At 55.6% G+C, this 14,985-nt stretch overlaps 1 protein-coding gene across 7 annotated transcripts in view; it reads right to left on the bottom strand.

Moving 5' to 3' along the window:
* The window catches only part of GRAMD1B (GRAM domain containing 1B), a 227,666-nt gene that overhangs the window by 25,361 nt on the left and 187,320 nt on the right, over positions 1–14,985 (bottom strand). For 6 of the 7 annotated variants that reach the window (XM_034666001.1, XM_034666004.1, XM_034666000.1 and 3 more), the window contains 2 exons: positions 14,262–14,472; positions 8,186–8,206 (listed from right to left, as the gene is read on the bottom strand). In XM_034666001.1, the coding sequence (XP_034521892.1) occupies positions 8,186–8,206; positions 14,262–14,472 (232 nt within the window). The remainder of the gene's footprint in view (positions 1–8,185; positions 8,207–14,261; positions 14,473–14,985) is intronic. The other variant, XM_034665999.1, reaches the window with a different exon arrangement.

Below are 14,985 nucleotides of genomic sequence, written 5' to 3'. Positions count from 1 at the left end.
AGGTTTGGCGTCGTCCCACTTTGGTTCCCACAAGGTGGCTGGTCTTCAGGCTGAGGGTGACCCGGAGAATGTGGTGAAGCCCCTCCTCCTGGTCAGTGTGGACAGCTACTCCCAGAAGCCAGCTGAGGCCAGAAGACACAAGACAATACGGCAGGTGCACAGGGCTGGCTTGAGGGCTCCGGACAGCAGGCTCCTGGTGGACAAACTGCGCAGGACGAGGACAACCCCGCAGCCAGGTCCGGAGGTGCACCCAGCTGGTTACTCACACAAAGCTCATAGTTGGTCGGAAACTCCGGGGCGAGAATGAACTCCCAGCTCCGTTTGGCCCTTCCCATAAAGCAGCCCGTTCACCGTGCAATCTCTCCGCTGGGCGGGCACTGGTCCCTATGACTCACAGCCCTCTCCCAGGCAGAGCAGCCACCACTGGCTGTGGCAACAAGGCCTGCTCTCACCCCCACCCCTGCACACACCCCTTTCCTTCCCCAGACCGTGCTCTCCTAGGCTGACCAGCGAACAACTTCTTTGTTAGAGTCGCTCGTGGCAGGAGGGAGGCAGGGTGGGTGGGCGGGCAGGGCCAGAGCCCTACACATGCCTCAAGTTACAGGATCTGGGTGATGGTACTGGCCAACGTCCTCCAGTAACCCCCCGGCCTAGCCTGGCCTCCCCAGCAGATGTTTCCTGCAATGGAAAGTAGCTGGCCAGGGCTCCCAAGCGGGAGGGGTGGGGGAGGTGCCAGGGGCACGGCTGCTATGATGAAATCTGAAATTGGAGATGCTAACAGCCAGGGACTTCTGGAGCACACTCCCGGCACTGACCCACCAGTCCACCAACTTCCCTGTGTGTAGCACCAGCAGGAGATTTGGAAGTTCCATTCCTCTCATGGCCGACGTACTGGTGGGGAGAGGTTGGGCAGATCGCCTGGACAAGTTGAGGTCACCAGCTCCAGGGACCCTGCCCTGCCTCCAGCACTAACAAGAGGGGGATCCAGGCCAAGAGGATTCCCAGGCAGCTCCTCAGACCTTGAGGGCCAAGTAGCAATGCTAAGAGCAGAGAATTTGGCCCCAGGGTCAAAAGGAAACAGCCCAACCCAGGGAAGCTGGGGAATGGGAGCCAGGCCAATGGGGCCAGGAAGAGCTCCAGACAGAGAAGCTAGGGCAGCAAATACACAGCATTGGGACTGGGAAGACACGGGTCCCCAGGAAAGTCAGACCTCTGAAACAAACGGGGCACCTGCCTCGCCCTCCACAGCTATGCCCACAGTGCGGCGAGCGTCCCAAGCCTGCACGTGATGATGAATGGTGCCTCTGGCCTAGGAGTCTCTGAGATTTGAGCCAGCAGGACTCAAACACGAGAATACTTTAAAAGGACCTAATGAATGCATTAAAAATGGAGACTCTTGAGGCGCCTGGGTGGCGCAGGCGGTGAAGCATCCCACTCTTGGTTTCGGCTCAGGTTGTGATCTCAGGGTTGTGAGATGGAGCCCTGTGTCGGGCCCTGCACTCAGTGGGGCGTCTGCTGGAGGTTCTCCCCCTCTCTCTCCCTCTGCCCTTCCCCGCCTCTCTAAAAAATAAATAAATCGTTAAAAATGGAGATTCTTGACTCCCAAACCAAAGATTGTTTCCAAGGAACCCAGAGTCTCCCGGTTAAACGGTGTTAGAGAAAGTAGACAAAGAGTCTGAATTCTTCCCCAAACTCCTCTCTTTCTGTCTCTCATCATCTGCACAGGGTGCACAGCCCCACGGCCTCCACCGTCACCAGTACAGCGTGGTACCTCCATCAGACTATTGTCTTCCCCAGGAGGGATCTACGCCTCAAACAGCTCTATCTTCTACAGCAGAGCATGACCTGCTATTCAGAAACTCTTTACCAAATGAACACATTCCTTACACACCTCTAAAACTGTTCCTATTCACACTGCGGCTGACGTGTGCACAGCCAGCCCGATCCCCATCTCTACGTGCATGGCTTCTCCGTGCCCGATCCCTGCCAACACCCCAAACCATACATCCGAGCTTCTCTCTGCCCTGCGTATGGCAGCGCTATCCTTTGCAGTGTGATAGGAGACCCCAGCAGTTCCATTTTCCAGGGTGACCATAATGCCTCTCTCCTGGGCCATACCAGACCCCAAGATCTAGGCAGTATATAGACCCACGAAAGCTGAATCCTTACAGTTAATTCCCTGGAAACATTTACATACTGCTATGGGCCGAAAAGGTGAGGCAGGGGCAGGATACACCCGGGGAGATAACCCCGCGGGAGACAAGTCTCAGTGCTCAGCCTTTGTCTCCCACACCCCCCATGATGGAATGGGCTGGGCTGGGCTGGGCTGGGCAGGGAGGCAGGCAGCTTCCGGCCTGAGGAGAGGGAATTGACCTGAGCTGAACATTAACTCGATGGCAAACACTGGGAGCTGGGACCAAGTGGTACCCCCTCCCTGGGTACAGCACGGGGGAGGGGAGAGGTGGAGGAACCCAGGGGAGAAACAGAGGGATTTTGGTGGGGTACTGGCCTCACCTGGGAAAGAATCAATTAAGACCCTCAAAGGGAATCCTGGCCCTCCAAACAAAGCCAGGTAGGGAGTAGGGAGGAGTGGCATGCCGGGGAGGAGGGCAATGAGCAAAGAAAGGAGAGAGATGCAGGTGGGACAGTGTCATGCAGAAAGGCAAAGAGAGGAGTGGGATTGAGAGGGGGTCTCATCAGGAGAGATGGGACCATTCCAGAGAAGGTGAGGGATGCAGGTCGGGGAAGCGGAAGTCAGGAAGACTCTTCCAAGACCATGTAAGTAACAGCGGGAAGACGGGCAGAGCAGACGGCAGCACAGGCAGCCTACCTGGAAAGAACAGGCTGCCAAGGCTGCAGGCAGCAAGTCCTGTCTCCGAATTTCCACTCTCTGTACTGTCCCCCTAGGTCCCAATTTCATGCCCACAAAGCCTTTGTTCTCTTGCTCTCAATCTCATGCTTGCCAGACCTGCTTGGTCTTCCCACAGGATTGGCACTATCCCTTCCTCCCCAACCAAAAAAGCAGCATCCCCATCCCAAGGCATCGAGGAGGAGCTTGGGTGCTAAGTCTCTCCCGACCGCCAGGGCCTAGGCTCCTAACCTCTGACCTCAGACACTCTGCTTCTCTGGGTTGCCATGATGACTGACCCTCCTCCCCCAGGAAGGGGTGAAGCAGATGAGGACAGTCACCTGTGCCCATACAAGGCAAGGCACCAAGCAGGAGACCCATGACTGCTTCATCCAAGATGCAAGCCTACCGCACCAACAGGGACCATCTTTGGGGGACAGAACATCCCCCTCCCATCTCCAACTTTGCCCCTGGCTCCCTACTGAAACGAAAGCTCTGTTTCTGCTTATCCCACCACTTCAAGTGTATGGGGGCTGCACCTCCCAAGACTGGGGCCTTAACAAATAAAGTTGGGATCGCCAAGTAAGGGGGGGGGCAAATGTAAGGGGGCATAGATGTAATCAAGCCTGGGATGGCCTTAAGGCAGCTGTAGACTGCACCGCCTTCAAACGCCACTCTTTTTTTTTTTTTTTAAAGATTTTATTTATTTATTTGACAGAGATAGGGACAGCCAGCGAGAGAGGGAACACAAGCAGGGGGAGTGGGAGAGGAAGAAGCAGGCTCATAGCGGAGGAGCCTGATGTGGGGCTCGATCCCATAATGCCAGGATCACGCCCTGAGCCGAAGGCAGACGCTTAACGACTGCGCCACCCAGGCACCCCTCAAACCCCACTCCTGACCTGCATATCATACCCCTGGCTAGAGACCAGAAGCTCTCACGCCTCAGCCTTTCCACGTGTTCCTGGAGACTAGCCGCTTCCCTCCACGGGCCCCACTCTTTAGGCCAAAGTGGTCTGCCATCATGATGACCGCTCCTCCTGGGCTGGAGAGGTGAAAGTAAAATGTGGAACAATGAGATACCACCTCACACAGGTCAGAAGGGCTAAAATTAACAAGTCAGGAAATGACAGATGTTGGCGAGGTTGTGGAGAAAGCGGAACCCTCTTATGCTGTTGGTGGGAATGCAAACTGGTGCAGCCACTCCGGAAAACAGTATGGAGGTTCCTCAAAAAGTTAAAAATAGAGCTACCCTACAACCCAGCAATTGCACTACTAGGTATTTACCCCAAAGATACAAATGTAGTGATCTGAAGGGGCACCTGCACCCCAATGTTTATAGCAGCAATGCCCAGAATAGCAAAACTGTGGAAAGAGCCCAGATGTCCATCGACAGATGATGGAAAAAGAAGACATGGTATCTACATACAATGGAATATTACTCAGCCATCAGAAAGAATGAAATCTTGCCATTTGCAACAACATGGATGGAACTAGAGGGTGCTACGCTAAGAGAAATAAGTCAGAGAGACAAATACCATATGATTTCACTCCTGTGGAATTTAAGAGACAAAACTGACGGACATAGGGGAAGGGAAGGAAAAATAAAATTAGATGAAATCAGAGAGGGCGGCAAACCATAAGAGGCTCTTAACTCTAGGAAACAAACTAAGGGTTGCTGGAGGGGAGGTGGGAGGGGGTGGGGTCACTGGGTGACAGGCATTAAGGAGGGCACGTGATGGAATGAGCACTGGGTGTTGTATGCAACTGATGAATCACTGAATTCTACCTCTGAAACTAACAATGCTGTATATGTTAGCTAAATTAAATTTAAATAAAAAATTTTAAAATAAATAAATTAATGAATATATATCACAAATACCATATTTAAAAATATAGTGGAATAGTGGAATCTTGCCCCAGGAAATTACAGAAGTCTATTCATTATCACTATGTTTTATATTATTCTGGCAAGAAAAAGAGATACAAGTATCAGAGGGGGGAAAAAAAAGCAAAATGTGGAAGAGAGGCAGGTAAAGGAGGGGGCTGGGGAGGGGGCTGGGGAGGGGACTGGGGAGGTGCTGGGTGGGCCTCCCATCAGACCCAAGCTACTCCAACAATCTGAGATGTTCTCTCAACGGTCAGCAGCTCCGCAAGGACACCCGGTCTGGAACCTGACCAGGGCATGTGTGACTGTCCTAGAGCTGGGATGAAAAAGCCTTTGCCCATCCACACAACCGTGGTACCTCAGACGACAGCCCAGCTGGAGCACCACCCTGAGTTTTAAAGAGGGCTGTCAGAAGCACTGAAAAGGGGAGACGGGGCAACACAGAGGCAAGGTGAGTGCCTTCTAGAAAACCTTGAATGTACTATTGGCGGGCAGTGCTGGGGAGCTGGGGCGGGGGGCGGTTTGGACTGAAGTTTCCCGATGGGGCCTCTGCACACAAGAGCACAGACTCATATATGACACATGGCAGGGGGGTGTCCAGCCACCCAAGGGCTCAGGTGCTGGGAGCATGGGGGCACCTCACGCCCATGGGCATCGATTCACATGGCTCTGGGGAAATGCCCAGATGGTAGCTTCCTGATGGGGCAGGACAACGGTGCCTAGAGGAACGGCCATGCTCAGGCCCACGGGGACCATCCCAGTGGGCAGGGACGGGGGTGACGCTTGCTGTGTGAAACAGGCAGCATCCTGCCTGCTTCCTCCAGACACTAGAGGCCGGCAAGCCCAGAGCCAGGGCACAGTCTCGGCCTCAGGAAGAGAGCAGGGTTTTCACTAGAGGAGGAGCCCAGGGTTACCTGAAGCCAGCCTTTCTAGGGCACCACCTGCTCCACCAGCTGCTGATTCCCTCCCACTGTGGAAACACATGAAGACAAGCGGAAAGGGAAACCAGACACAGCCCTAATACCTGCAGCTCGGGCCGGCTGGAGGTCCCCCGTCACCTCTCGGCCTCCCAGAGTCTGCCTACCATCTCCCTGTCCCTCCACATCACTCCGTGCTACAGCCTGTGCCTGCCCCCGTGTCAGGCCTCCACAGATGAAGCGGGGCAGGACCCGGGCAGATGGGAGGCAGACAGGCAGCCACGTCTGCCTGGCAACGTGGACACAGAGCCAAGGGAAAGGCAGCCAGAAGACATTTCTGGATGGGGCCCCTGGTGTCTGCAAGATGCCTCAGAGTGAGAGCACGCGGCCCAGAGAGGGGGCGGCCAGGGGGAGCGCGAAACACTGCTCAGCACAGAGTCCCTTGTGGACTCGGCCTCTGTGAGTTAATGATTTGTGCTGAGTGGAGAGTCTGTCATGTTTCTGTAATTCACTTGGGGTGAGGGGGAGAAGGCTGGAGGAGACACTGACCATCTGTGAGTCCCAGCAAAGTCTGGGAGATGACATTACATGGAGGCCCACTGTAGGAGACGTGCAGTCAGGGAGGAAGGGTCTCCAGCTGCAGGACTCCAGGCAGGAAGCGGGGCTCCGGCCACTCCTGGCTCCTCTGCCATCTCCTACTCATCTGTTGTAGGAGCCCCTGAGTTTCTGGGCCCCTGCGGTCGCTGGCATCCATTCCTATCCTTTATTCTGTGAAGGCTCAGGTGCCTGCTGTGATGTGCGGGGGGGGGGGGGGGGGGGGGGCGGCGGGGNGGCTCTGAGGAAGCCAGGGAGGGGAAGGAAAACCTGCTGGCTGGCTGGCCAGCGGCAGAGAGGAAGGGAGAGCCAGCCAGAGAATGGAAATCAGAGAAAGGAGAGGAGGAGGAGCCAGAGTCAAAAGGGTAGGGAAGAAGTCAAGGAAAGGGAAAGTGAGCTGGAACAGAAAAGCCTAATTGAAAGAAAGACAGCAAGAAAAGGGGGGGGGGACTGCATGTCCAAATTTGGCTGTTTCGATGGTCTACCATGTCTGCAGCCACCTGTTTCCTGTTCCCTTTGGGGGCATGGGGCACTAATTGCGCAACACCGCTGAGAGCGGGGAGGTTTTGTCAGGCAAGGGATGCTGGAGGCCCCACATGGCTCCCAGGAAAGCGGCCCCTACTCTCCTCCCTCACAGAAGCAGCTTCTGTCGCCTCCAGGATGTGAGCTCTAAGCAGCGCGGGGGTTGAAGACCACAGTGGGTCCAAGGGGAAGGGCTGGGGAGTGCGGGGGTGTAGTCTGGCTTCTCCCCGACACAGGCCACCTCAGCCCACAGCTTGTCTCTGTCAGCCCAGCCCTCCAACCCTCACCTCGGGTGTGCCAGGCTAGGTGGGCAGAGCCCCCCAGGGAGAGGCAGGCCCGCTGAGCAGCAAGAGATCAGAAGCCCCAGGGCTGACTGGCATGTGCTTGGCTTTGGGGCACCACTGAAAATATCCCCCTACCTCACCCCACACGAACACACGATTCAGACTCAAGTCCCTACATTAAACGCAAGGCTCCTCCCCACCCCCCGCGGTGTCCACAGCCTCCATCACTCTCAGCCACCTTCTCCCCCGCCTTCTGCACACCCGGGAAACCCGCTGGAGTGCAGCCTGGTGCCAGCGGAGGCGGAGAGTGGTACCTGCATGATCAAGCAGACGCGAATGTGGGGAACGGCAGGCTCGGGCCAGGAACAACGGGGACCTGCCAGGCCCTCTGCAGTGCAGTCCCAGAGGGCAGAGTACAATGTGGCGGGGGCTGGCTGAGACTTCGGTCAGCTGCTCTCCAGGGGAAAAGTTCAGAACGCTGCAGCCCAGTCTGTGTGATGGGGACTGTGGTCTTGGATGGACTGCTTTGTCCACAATACAATTTTTGGCTACGGAGCAGCTGGCTAAGCTGTCACCACCACAGACGACCCCTTCACCACAGACCCAAGAGAAGCGGATGTCTTCTAGAAGGCACATGCCCTTTGGGGCTGTGGAGGTGGGCCTTGGGGCAGAAGTCAAATTCCATTACATGGGACAGCCTCTCTACTAGTGGGGAAAAGTCTTCTGGCTGCATTTCCCCCAAAATGTGTCAGCTAAGGGAAGGAGATTTGGGTCCTAAGTTCAGGCCCCAGGGCTGTCCCAGTCCCAGAATTCCGCCTGGTCTTTGGATGCCTCCCCCAGCAAGTCCCCTCTACTGGGGCTGGAGAGGCCCTGTCCAGGAGTCTAAGGGAGGATAAGGAGGGCCATCCCTCTTTGGTCTCCCTGAATCAAATCCTCCTTCACCAGCAGTCCTGTCCTGCTGCAGAGGATAACCAGTGTGTCTGGTCTTTGAGGGAGGGGGCTGGCCAGAGGCCCCTCAACTGGCTCAAGCCCATGGGCCAGCCAAACTGCACTCCACACCTCTCCATTCTCCAACCATTCCCATCCCCCACCCACTTCCCACGTACCCTATGAGAAGAGAAACAGAGATACTTACATTATACCAACTCTGGCTTTTCTGAAAGGACAAAATAAGAGAAGGTACCATTAGTCAGGGAAGAGATGGTGGGAATGGCCGGGGTATGCCCGGCTCCTGAGGGAAAGTTACACAGACAGCAGAGGGCGGGCAGGGAGGAGGAATACCAATGCAGCTGAATGCTTCCCATGTGGCTGCTCGAGAGGGGTCCTCCTTTCTCAAGACAGCTCCAGAAAGGAGGCCCAGGGCAGGTCCATGCTGGAAGCCTCACCAAGGCTGGGGCGGCAGGCAGCAGCAGCACCAGCCAGAGCTCAGCTGGAAGGGAGTCGGAGCCCCATCACGAGGTTCTCTGATGGGGGAAAAGATGCACTGCAGGCATCCAAGACCCAGTCCCCAGATGGGCCCTGACCAGAAGCAAAGTGCAGATAGAGACCAACCCAGCTTTCCGCCCCAGGTCAGCCCGTCTGCAGAAGGCAAGAGGGGACCCTTCGGGTCAAGGAAGAAAAGGGGCTGCCTGGAAACCTCCTCCAACTATGTTCTCGGGGAGCAGAGGAGTCCACTTCTCCTCGTACTAAACAGCTGGCTGATGACTGAGGTGACGAAGGTGACGAAGTACTGGGGGCTCTGCCCTGGGAGGAAGCTAGAAACACATCATTGCTAATGGTGCCTCCCTGCTTTGAAGTGCTGGAATTCCGTTACCAACCAGATCAAGACTCTGCACCAGCTCCAGAATTCAGGTGCTTTCCATTCCCGGCCCTGGGCAAAGGTGACTCGTTTTCATGGCAACAGAGGGGTGGCTGAAATTGTGCTTTGTCTACCTCCAATCTCTATGGCCAGGAGTCCTTGATGCATACCCAACTTGAAAGACAGACAGACAGGAAGGCAGATAGGAACATACACACACACACACACAGTTGCCTGGGCCCCATTCCTTGAGGCGCTGATACAACAGTTTTGGATTGGAAATGGGGTATTTTCAGTCGTAAGAAGCTTGCCAAAGGTATAAGTGCAGCAAAGAATCACTATGTAGGAGAAAACCATGCCTGTGTGTCAACAACTGTACACAGAGGTGTGGATTCTGGGCCCAACCGGCAGCCTTTATCCCCCTGCCTCGTCTAGGAGGCCCTGACCTGTAAGGCAAAGAAAGGGCAGTCACAGTCTCAGAACGTCCACTGGGAGCATGTCCGGTGGGGGTGGAGGGCAGGCGACAAAAGTACAGTCATGAGCTCTCCCCCTTCGCCAGCTCTCCCACTCCACCAGAAGAACTCTCTAGATGCTCTCCATAGTCGTTTCCCAACAAAGGCTGTCACTATGGCCCACGTGCAAGCCACATACTCGAACCATGGCCTTACCTTCTCCTCTAATCCAGAGCTCTTAGCAGGTAAAGGGGCCAGATCTGAATACTTAAAACCAACTATTTCACTATTGAGGGAGCTACTGTCATGTGGGAATCCTGGACCTGGATCCAAAAATTAGCCTGCAAACATGTGGTGCAGGCTACCCGTACCTGGAGGAGAGTGGATGGGGCAGAGGCAGCGTCTGACCTGATCTGCACCTCAGGAGGTCTTCACTCCTGGAGCTGCCTCTGAGATCACAGGGCATAAGGCTGTGCAGACACTCCCTAAACACCAACTCCCAGCAGTGGACAGGCACTCTCTCGGTGCTGCCAGCCTCAACGGCTCCCCAGGTCCCCGCATGTCATCTACCCAAAGCCAGGCCCTCAGACACCTGCTTCATAGCCGAGAAAATGCTCTGTCACCTGCCCCCCAGCTCCTTACCCCATTGTCCCGGCCTTCCTGGAAGACCCTAGGAGGGAAAGGGCCAACAGGAACGAACTCGGGCTGGGTATGGGGACCCAAGATCCTTTATGATTACTCCTGTGCGGTGTTCTCGCTCCTGCCCAAGGTACACAGAAGAGGTAGATTTTCCTTCTTCCCATACTGCCACACAGATATGTGTCCCTTCTGAATCTATTAGAACAAACAGCTTCAGAGTGATGAAGAGCCTCGACCAGGGAACCCATGTCCCATCTCTGTAATATTTGCTCTTCTGTAAAGGGGGGCGGGGGATAAGAATTTGTGTCCCCAAGTACTGAAATGTGAAATGTACCATCAAGAGCGAGGACTTCTGTCTTCCCCCTCAGCGTGAGACTCTACCCTAAGCAGTCATCTCCAGGCAGCTTCTTATCTGCCACCTCTGAGGGTACCCCTGAGGAAAATGCACCCCCTCCCCGCTCCACAGGAGCTCCTGAGAATACCTACTGTGGGCATGGGTCTCTGAACTCTGACCAGCCTCCTGGAGGCAAATTTCACCCTTGTAGCTTTGCTCTCCCAGGGCTGAGTCCCCAGCTCCTGGAGGCGGGGAAACCAGAGAAGGCTACCGACCTCGGTGCGGCGAGAGCAGAGGTGTCCCCTGGCACAAGTTAGGCTGTCTGCCCCTGCAGGTTTCCTGAAATGCCCTTCCTTTGCAGAGAGGGCCAGAAGCACGGGAAACACAGAACTAGGTGGTGGGGGTGAAGGCTCTTCTGACAGGTTATGAATGGATTTGTCTAAAAAGGGGAGGAGGGAGTCAGGAAAAGTACTCAAAGACAGAGCTGCTGATGACAGGGAGCTGAGCAGAGCACATTTTTATGACCTCCTAGAAGGGGTCTCAAGAATAGGCACTAAAGGAATGCAAGGCCCCTGGAGAGAGACCCACATTCCCTAAAAACATCTCCCCAGTGCAAAGGTTCCTGGAGTTGGGAAGATGGGGGCTGGGGGACCAGAGGAGGGGGAGAGAGGAGCTCTACTTGGAGGAGGTAGGCAATAAAAAGAGACTTCTTACTTTGATCAGGTTAAGTCTGTCATACTGGGAAAAAAAACCATAAAAATTAGGATTCAAAGACAAAGTCAAGGGGAAAGGAGGAGCAAAGCCACTGAGCCGGGGTGACACAGCCCACCCAGCCTGGGCTGGGGCGGGGGGCCGGTGACTCGCTGGGGCCGGCCTAGAGCAGGAGCTCCTGGGAGCAGACAGCGGCCGCTGGTTCCCCCTAGTGGCCACAAGCCAGCACTAGAGAGCGGAAGCTGGGTGGTGGAAAAGGAAAGAAGACTTGACATCTTCTAGCTCAATGCTCTGGGCACGGCTGCACCCAGGAAGGGTCAGCCTCAGCGGTCTAGTTACAGATTCACAGAAGAGGGGCCTTACTAACCCCCTAGCCCAAACCCTGCAGATTAACACAAGGAAATGGAGGCCCTGGGGTGGGAAGGCGGACATGGCAGGACGCCTGGCTCCAGGGAGAAGGGGAAGCCATCTCCAGCTTGCCTGGAAAACACAGGAGGTGTCCCCCTCTGTGAGGTGGACGGGCGGCAGGGAGGGAGGTAAGGCAGCCTGGCTGGGTAGCAACCACAGCTCTGGCTACCAGATCCCTCGCCGTGGATACGTCAACCTGAGACAAGGGTCCACCAGGGGAGGGGGTATCGCCACCTCACCTCTGCAGCTCTCCAAACCAGGGGACTCCAAGACCATGTGTCTGCCATCCTTGAGCTCCTCAAAGGGAAAATAAAACCCAGCCCCCACGACCCCCAGTCACCTCCCTCTTCAGCTCCTTATGAAAGGGGAGCCATGGCTAACTTTGAATTCACGCTCAGCTCTTAGGCCCTTCTTTATGCCTCATTTTGCCTCTCAGGGCCTCCACCTGGCTCCGTGGATGGGCTCCCTGAAACACGCCCCTAACACCCCACTCAGAAAGGAGTTCCCCCAGCCTCTGACATGTAACCACCCAGCTACACATGTGCTTCTAACAGGTTTGGTCTGTGGAAAATCTAGGCATGTGTCTTCTCTCCCTTCCTAGACTGTATGCTGCCTAGGGGCAGGAACCTGGTCTTTACACAAGACCTGCCGTTCAGTAGGAGATGTTTAAAAATTCTCATCACCGAGTGCTCACATCCACCCAGCACCTGATGGAAAGACACCGGCACCCTGTAGGTGGGTACGGATGGCCGTCAGTAAGGTCCGCTGGGTCCACTGAGTGCCTTGCTAGGCATGGGGTAAGAGCGTAAGAAGCTTGCAGCTTCACCTTAGGATGGAAAAGTGTGCAAAAAGTCCGTGGGCAGAACCAGAGAGACAGAACAATCCAAGGCGTGTGTCTGGCAACACGCATGCTCTCCCCAGCCAGAGGGGTGAGGGGCCGGGCTGGGGCACCGGCCCCACAGAGAACTCCTCGCTCACGCCAGCCAGAGCTCCTCTTCCCTTACCTACAGCGAGGAGCCACTGTGTCAAGTCCTCAGAAGCAGCTTTTAGCCTGAAGGTCACAGACTCTAGGATTAGCCCTGAAGCCTCTTGTTCTTCCCTCAGGAAAGAGAACAGCTGTTCGCCCTCCTCCTCCTCCCCAAAACACTTACAGAGGCTCAAGACTATTATTAAGTCATTCCTCTGCTTTTTCTTCTCCGGGAGCCATCCCACCTTCTTTCCCCCGTGGGGATTATTTCCTGAGTCCTGCTGTTCTAAAATACCAATTGCTCACGCTGTACTCCCTCCAAGTTCTGCTCGGACCTCTGAAATCCCGGGGGCCCTGGGCAGACTGGCCTTCCTGACCTGGTCGCACTGCTGTGGGGCCCGGCAGGGGCCACCGTCAATGCCCACCAACCGCTGGATGCTAGCACCCTGCCCTTCTGGGAGAACAGTGCCGCTCTGATCACAATTCACAGGCCCCCGGGCTGGGCAGTGAGAGGAAGCGGTGAGGGGTACCCAAGCAGAGCAGCTGTCAGTAGGCAGGCGGAGGGAAGGAGGGTGCCAGGTGGGGCTCCTGAGGTCAATCTACTGCACCGGGGAACTCACCTATGGGCATTTGTGACCCTCACTTATCCTGTCCGGGGAATCAGGACTCACTCACTAAAGCAGGTATGAGGGGGTATCAGGACCTGAAGCCCCCCCACTGGATGGGGCCTCCCTTCCCCAAAGCAACGGAAGTAAGCCCTGGCAGGACTCTGCTTCTAGATGGCTCCATGTAAGGAGGGAACAGATTCCCAGCCCAAGGCAGTGTTCGGGGAGCAGGCAGAGACAGGGGAGGATGGGGGACGGGTCTGTTCTCTGACTCTGGGTGCAACAGGAATGGTCCCTCAGTAACTTCAAGCCAGCCTGCCAGGGGGCAGTGGGGCCGGCCCTTCTGGGAAAGGGACCAAGCGAGACATGGGCCAGAGTGGGCGGGGGCGGAGGGAGGGGTGCGGAGCACTACAGACAATTCAACACCGGAGGGGAGACCAAAGACAGAGACAAAAGATGGCTTACTTTTGAGAGGCGCTTGTGAGACTAAGACCATGCATGCAAAGGAGGTATTTGGGAAATGGTGGGGAAGAAGAGGAAGAACAAGAAATCAAAAGACAAATCAGGTGGGAAGCCAGCTCCCGTGCCTCCCAGGGGCCCCTACCCCTCCCTAGCCTAGGAGTCCAACAGTAAGGAGCTTTTTGAAGGAACGTCTGTCTAGGCAAAGATATCTCCTGCTTCCCAAAGGACTGAGGAGGGAGATAAGAAAATCTTTGGGGACCCATCCACAGCCCAGGTCCCCCTGGGGCTTATGTTACGCTTATCCTCAGGCAAAGGCCCAGATCCCCAGGCGGCAGCACCCTGGGAGGGACAGGGAGGTTCGATCACCGTCCTCCTGGCCAAATGAGTACCAAGTGGGTTATTACGAAAGGTACGGCAGAAAGACAGCCAGGGTGGGGGTTAAAAACACCACTCTTCCCAAGGACTCTCTTCCTGGCCCTATAGTTGTCCCAAATAATGTTCCTTTCTATCCCAAATTTGAAAAAGGAAGCTGGGCTAAACAGATGACCCCTTCTGGTCCCCAGAGCACCCTTTCTCCAAATCTCAAGGTCCAGGAGGCTCCCTAGCCCAGAGAGAGAGAACAGTCACTGTGGAAACATAATGAGTTCCCCGGGGGCACTCTGAGTCCTTAGCTGAGAAGATAACGTTAACTAGGGTCTCCCCTGCCTGTCCCACCCTCACCTCACTGACACAAGGGCCCTCGAGGAAGGGGCTCTCTCCCTCACCGTCCCCCCAGCACCGGCTTTCCTGCAGCCAGCTAACGAAGAATTAGAGTCCCCGGCAGGGTCCCGCTCACCTTGGAATTTTTGCCGCCACTCCGGCCAGACTGTGAGGAGCAGCTGCGCTGCACACCCTGCTCGGGCGTGGACGGGGACTTGTCCGAGGAGTGATCTGAGCCCTTCTCCACCATGGTGTCTCCGTCCGGGCTCTGCGGGGTTGGCGAGCGAGACCGTTTCCGGAGGATGGGGGAGCAGGCCGGCGTGCTGCGGTTTGAGTTACTGGCAGTGCTGCAGGGGCAGATGGAGAGAGGGAGTGGGGTGGGAAGGGAGGAGGAGGAAAGACAGGCAGTCAGTGATTGAAGGCCAAAGCCGGGTCCCAAGGAGCCAGCTCAGGGAGCCAGGGTTAGGGGCTGGGGAGAAACAGGGAGAAAAGGGCCCGGCTAGGAACTCATGGCACCGTAATACTGCTGCTGGCCAGGTGGGGGCGGTGGTGCCAATGGGAAATGGAAATGGGACTAGAAGGGGTAAGTGGGGCAATTAGACATTTAGCTATTCATCCATTCATCCAACCATCTATCTGTCCATCCATCCAAATACTGTCAGAGTCCCTATTACATGCCAAAAACTGTCTAGGGAAAGCAGAATTTAAGAGCTGAAAGACTCATCAGAGATCATCTAATACTATGATTTCTTCTCATACAAACGCTGCAGACCCAGTTTCGACATTTTGTTTTGCAGATAATGTGCCCATAAAAATGGTCAAGAATAATCCTACTTTCCAAACAGTCACACGCATACTAT

The sequence above is a fragment of the Ailuropoda melanoleuca genome, chromosome 8, assembly GCF_002007445.2.
Source record: "Ailuropoda melanoleuca isolate Jingjing chromosome 8, ASM200744v2, whole genome shotgun sequence".
NCBI classification, from domain to species: Eukaryota; Metazoa; Chordata; class Mammalia; order Carnivora; family Ursidae; genus Ailuropoda; species Ailuropoda melanoleuca.
Note: the sequence above shows the minus strand (reverse complement) of the source record. Positions and strands in the feature narration are given on the sequence as shown.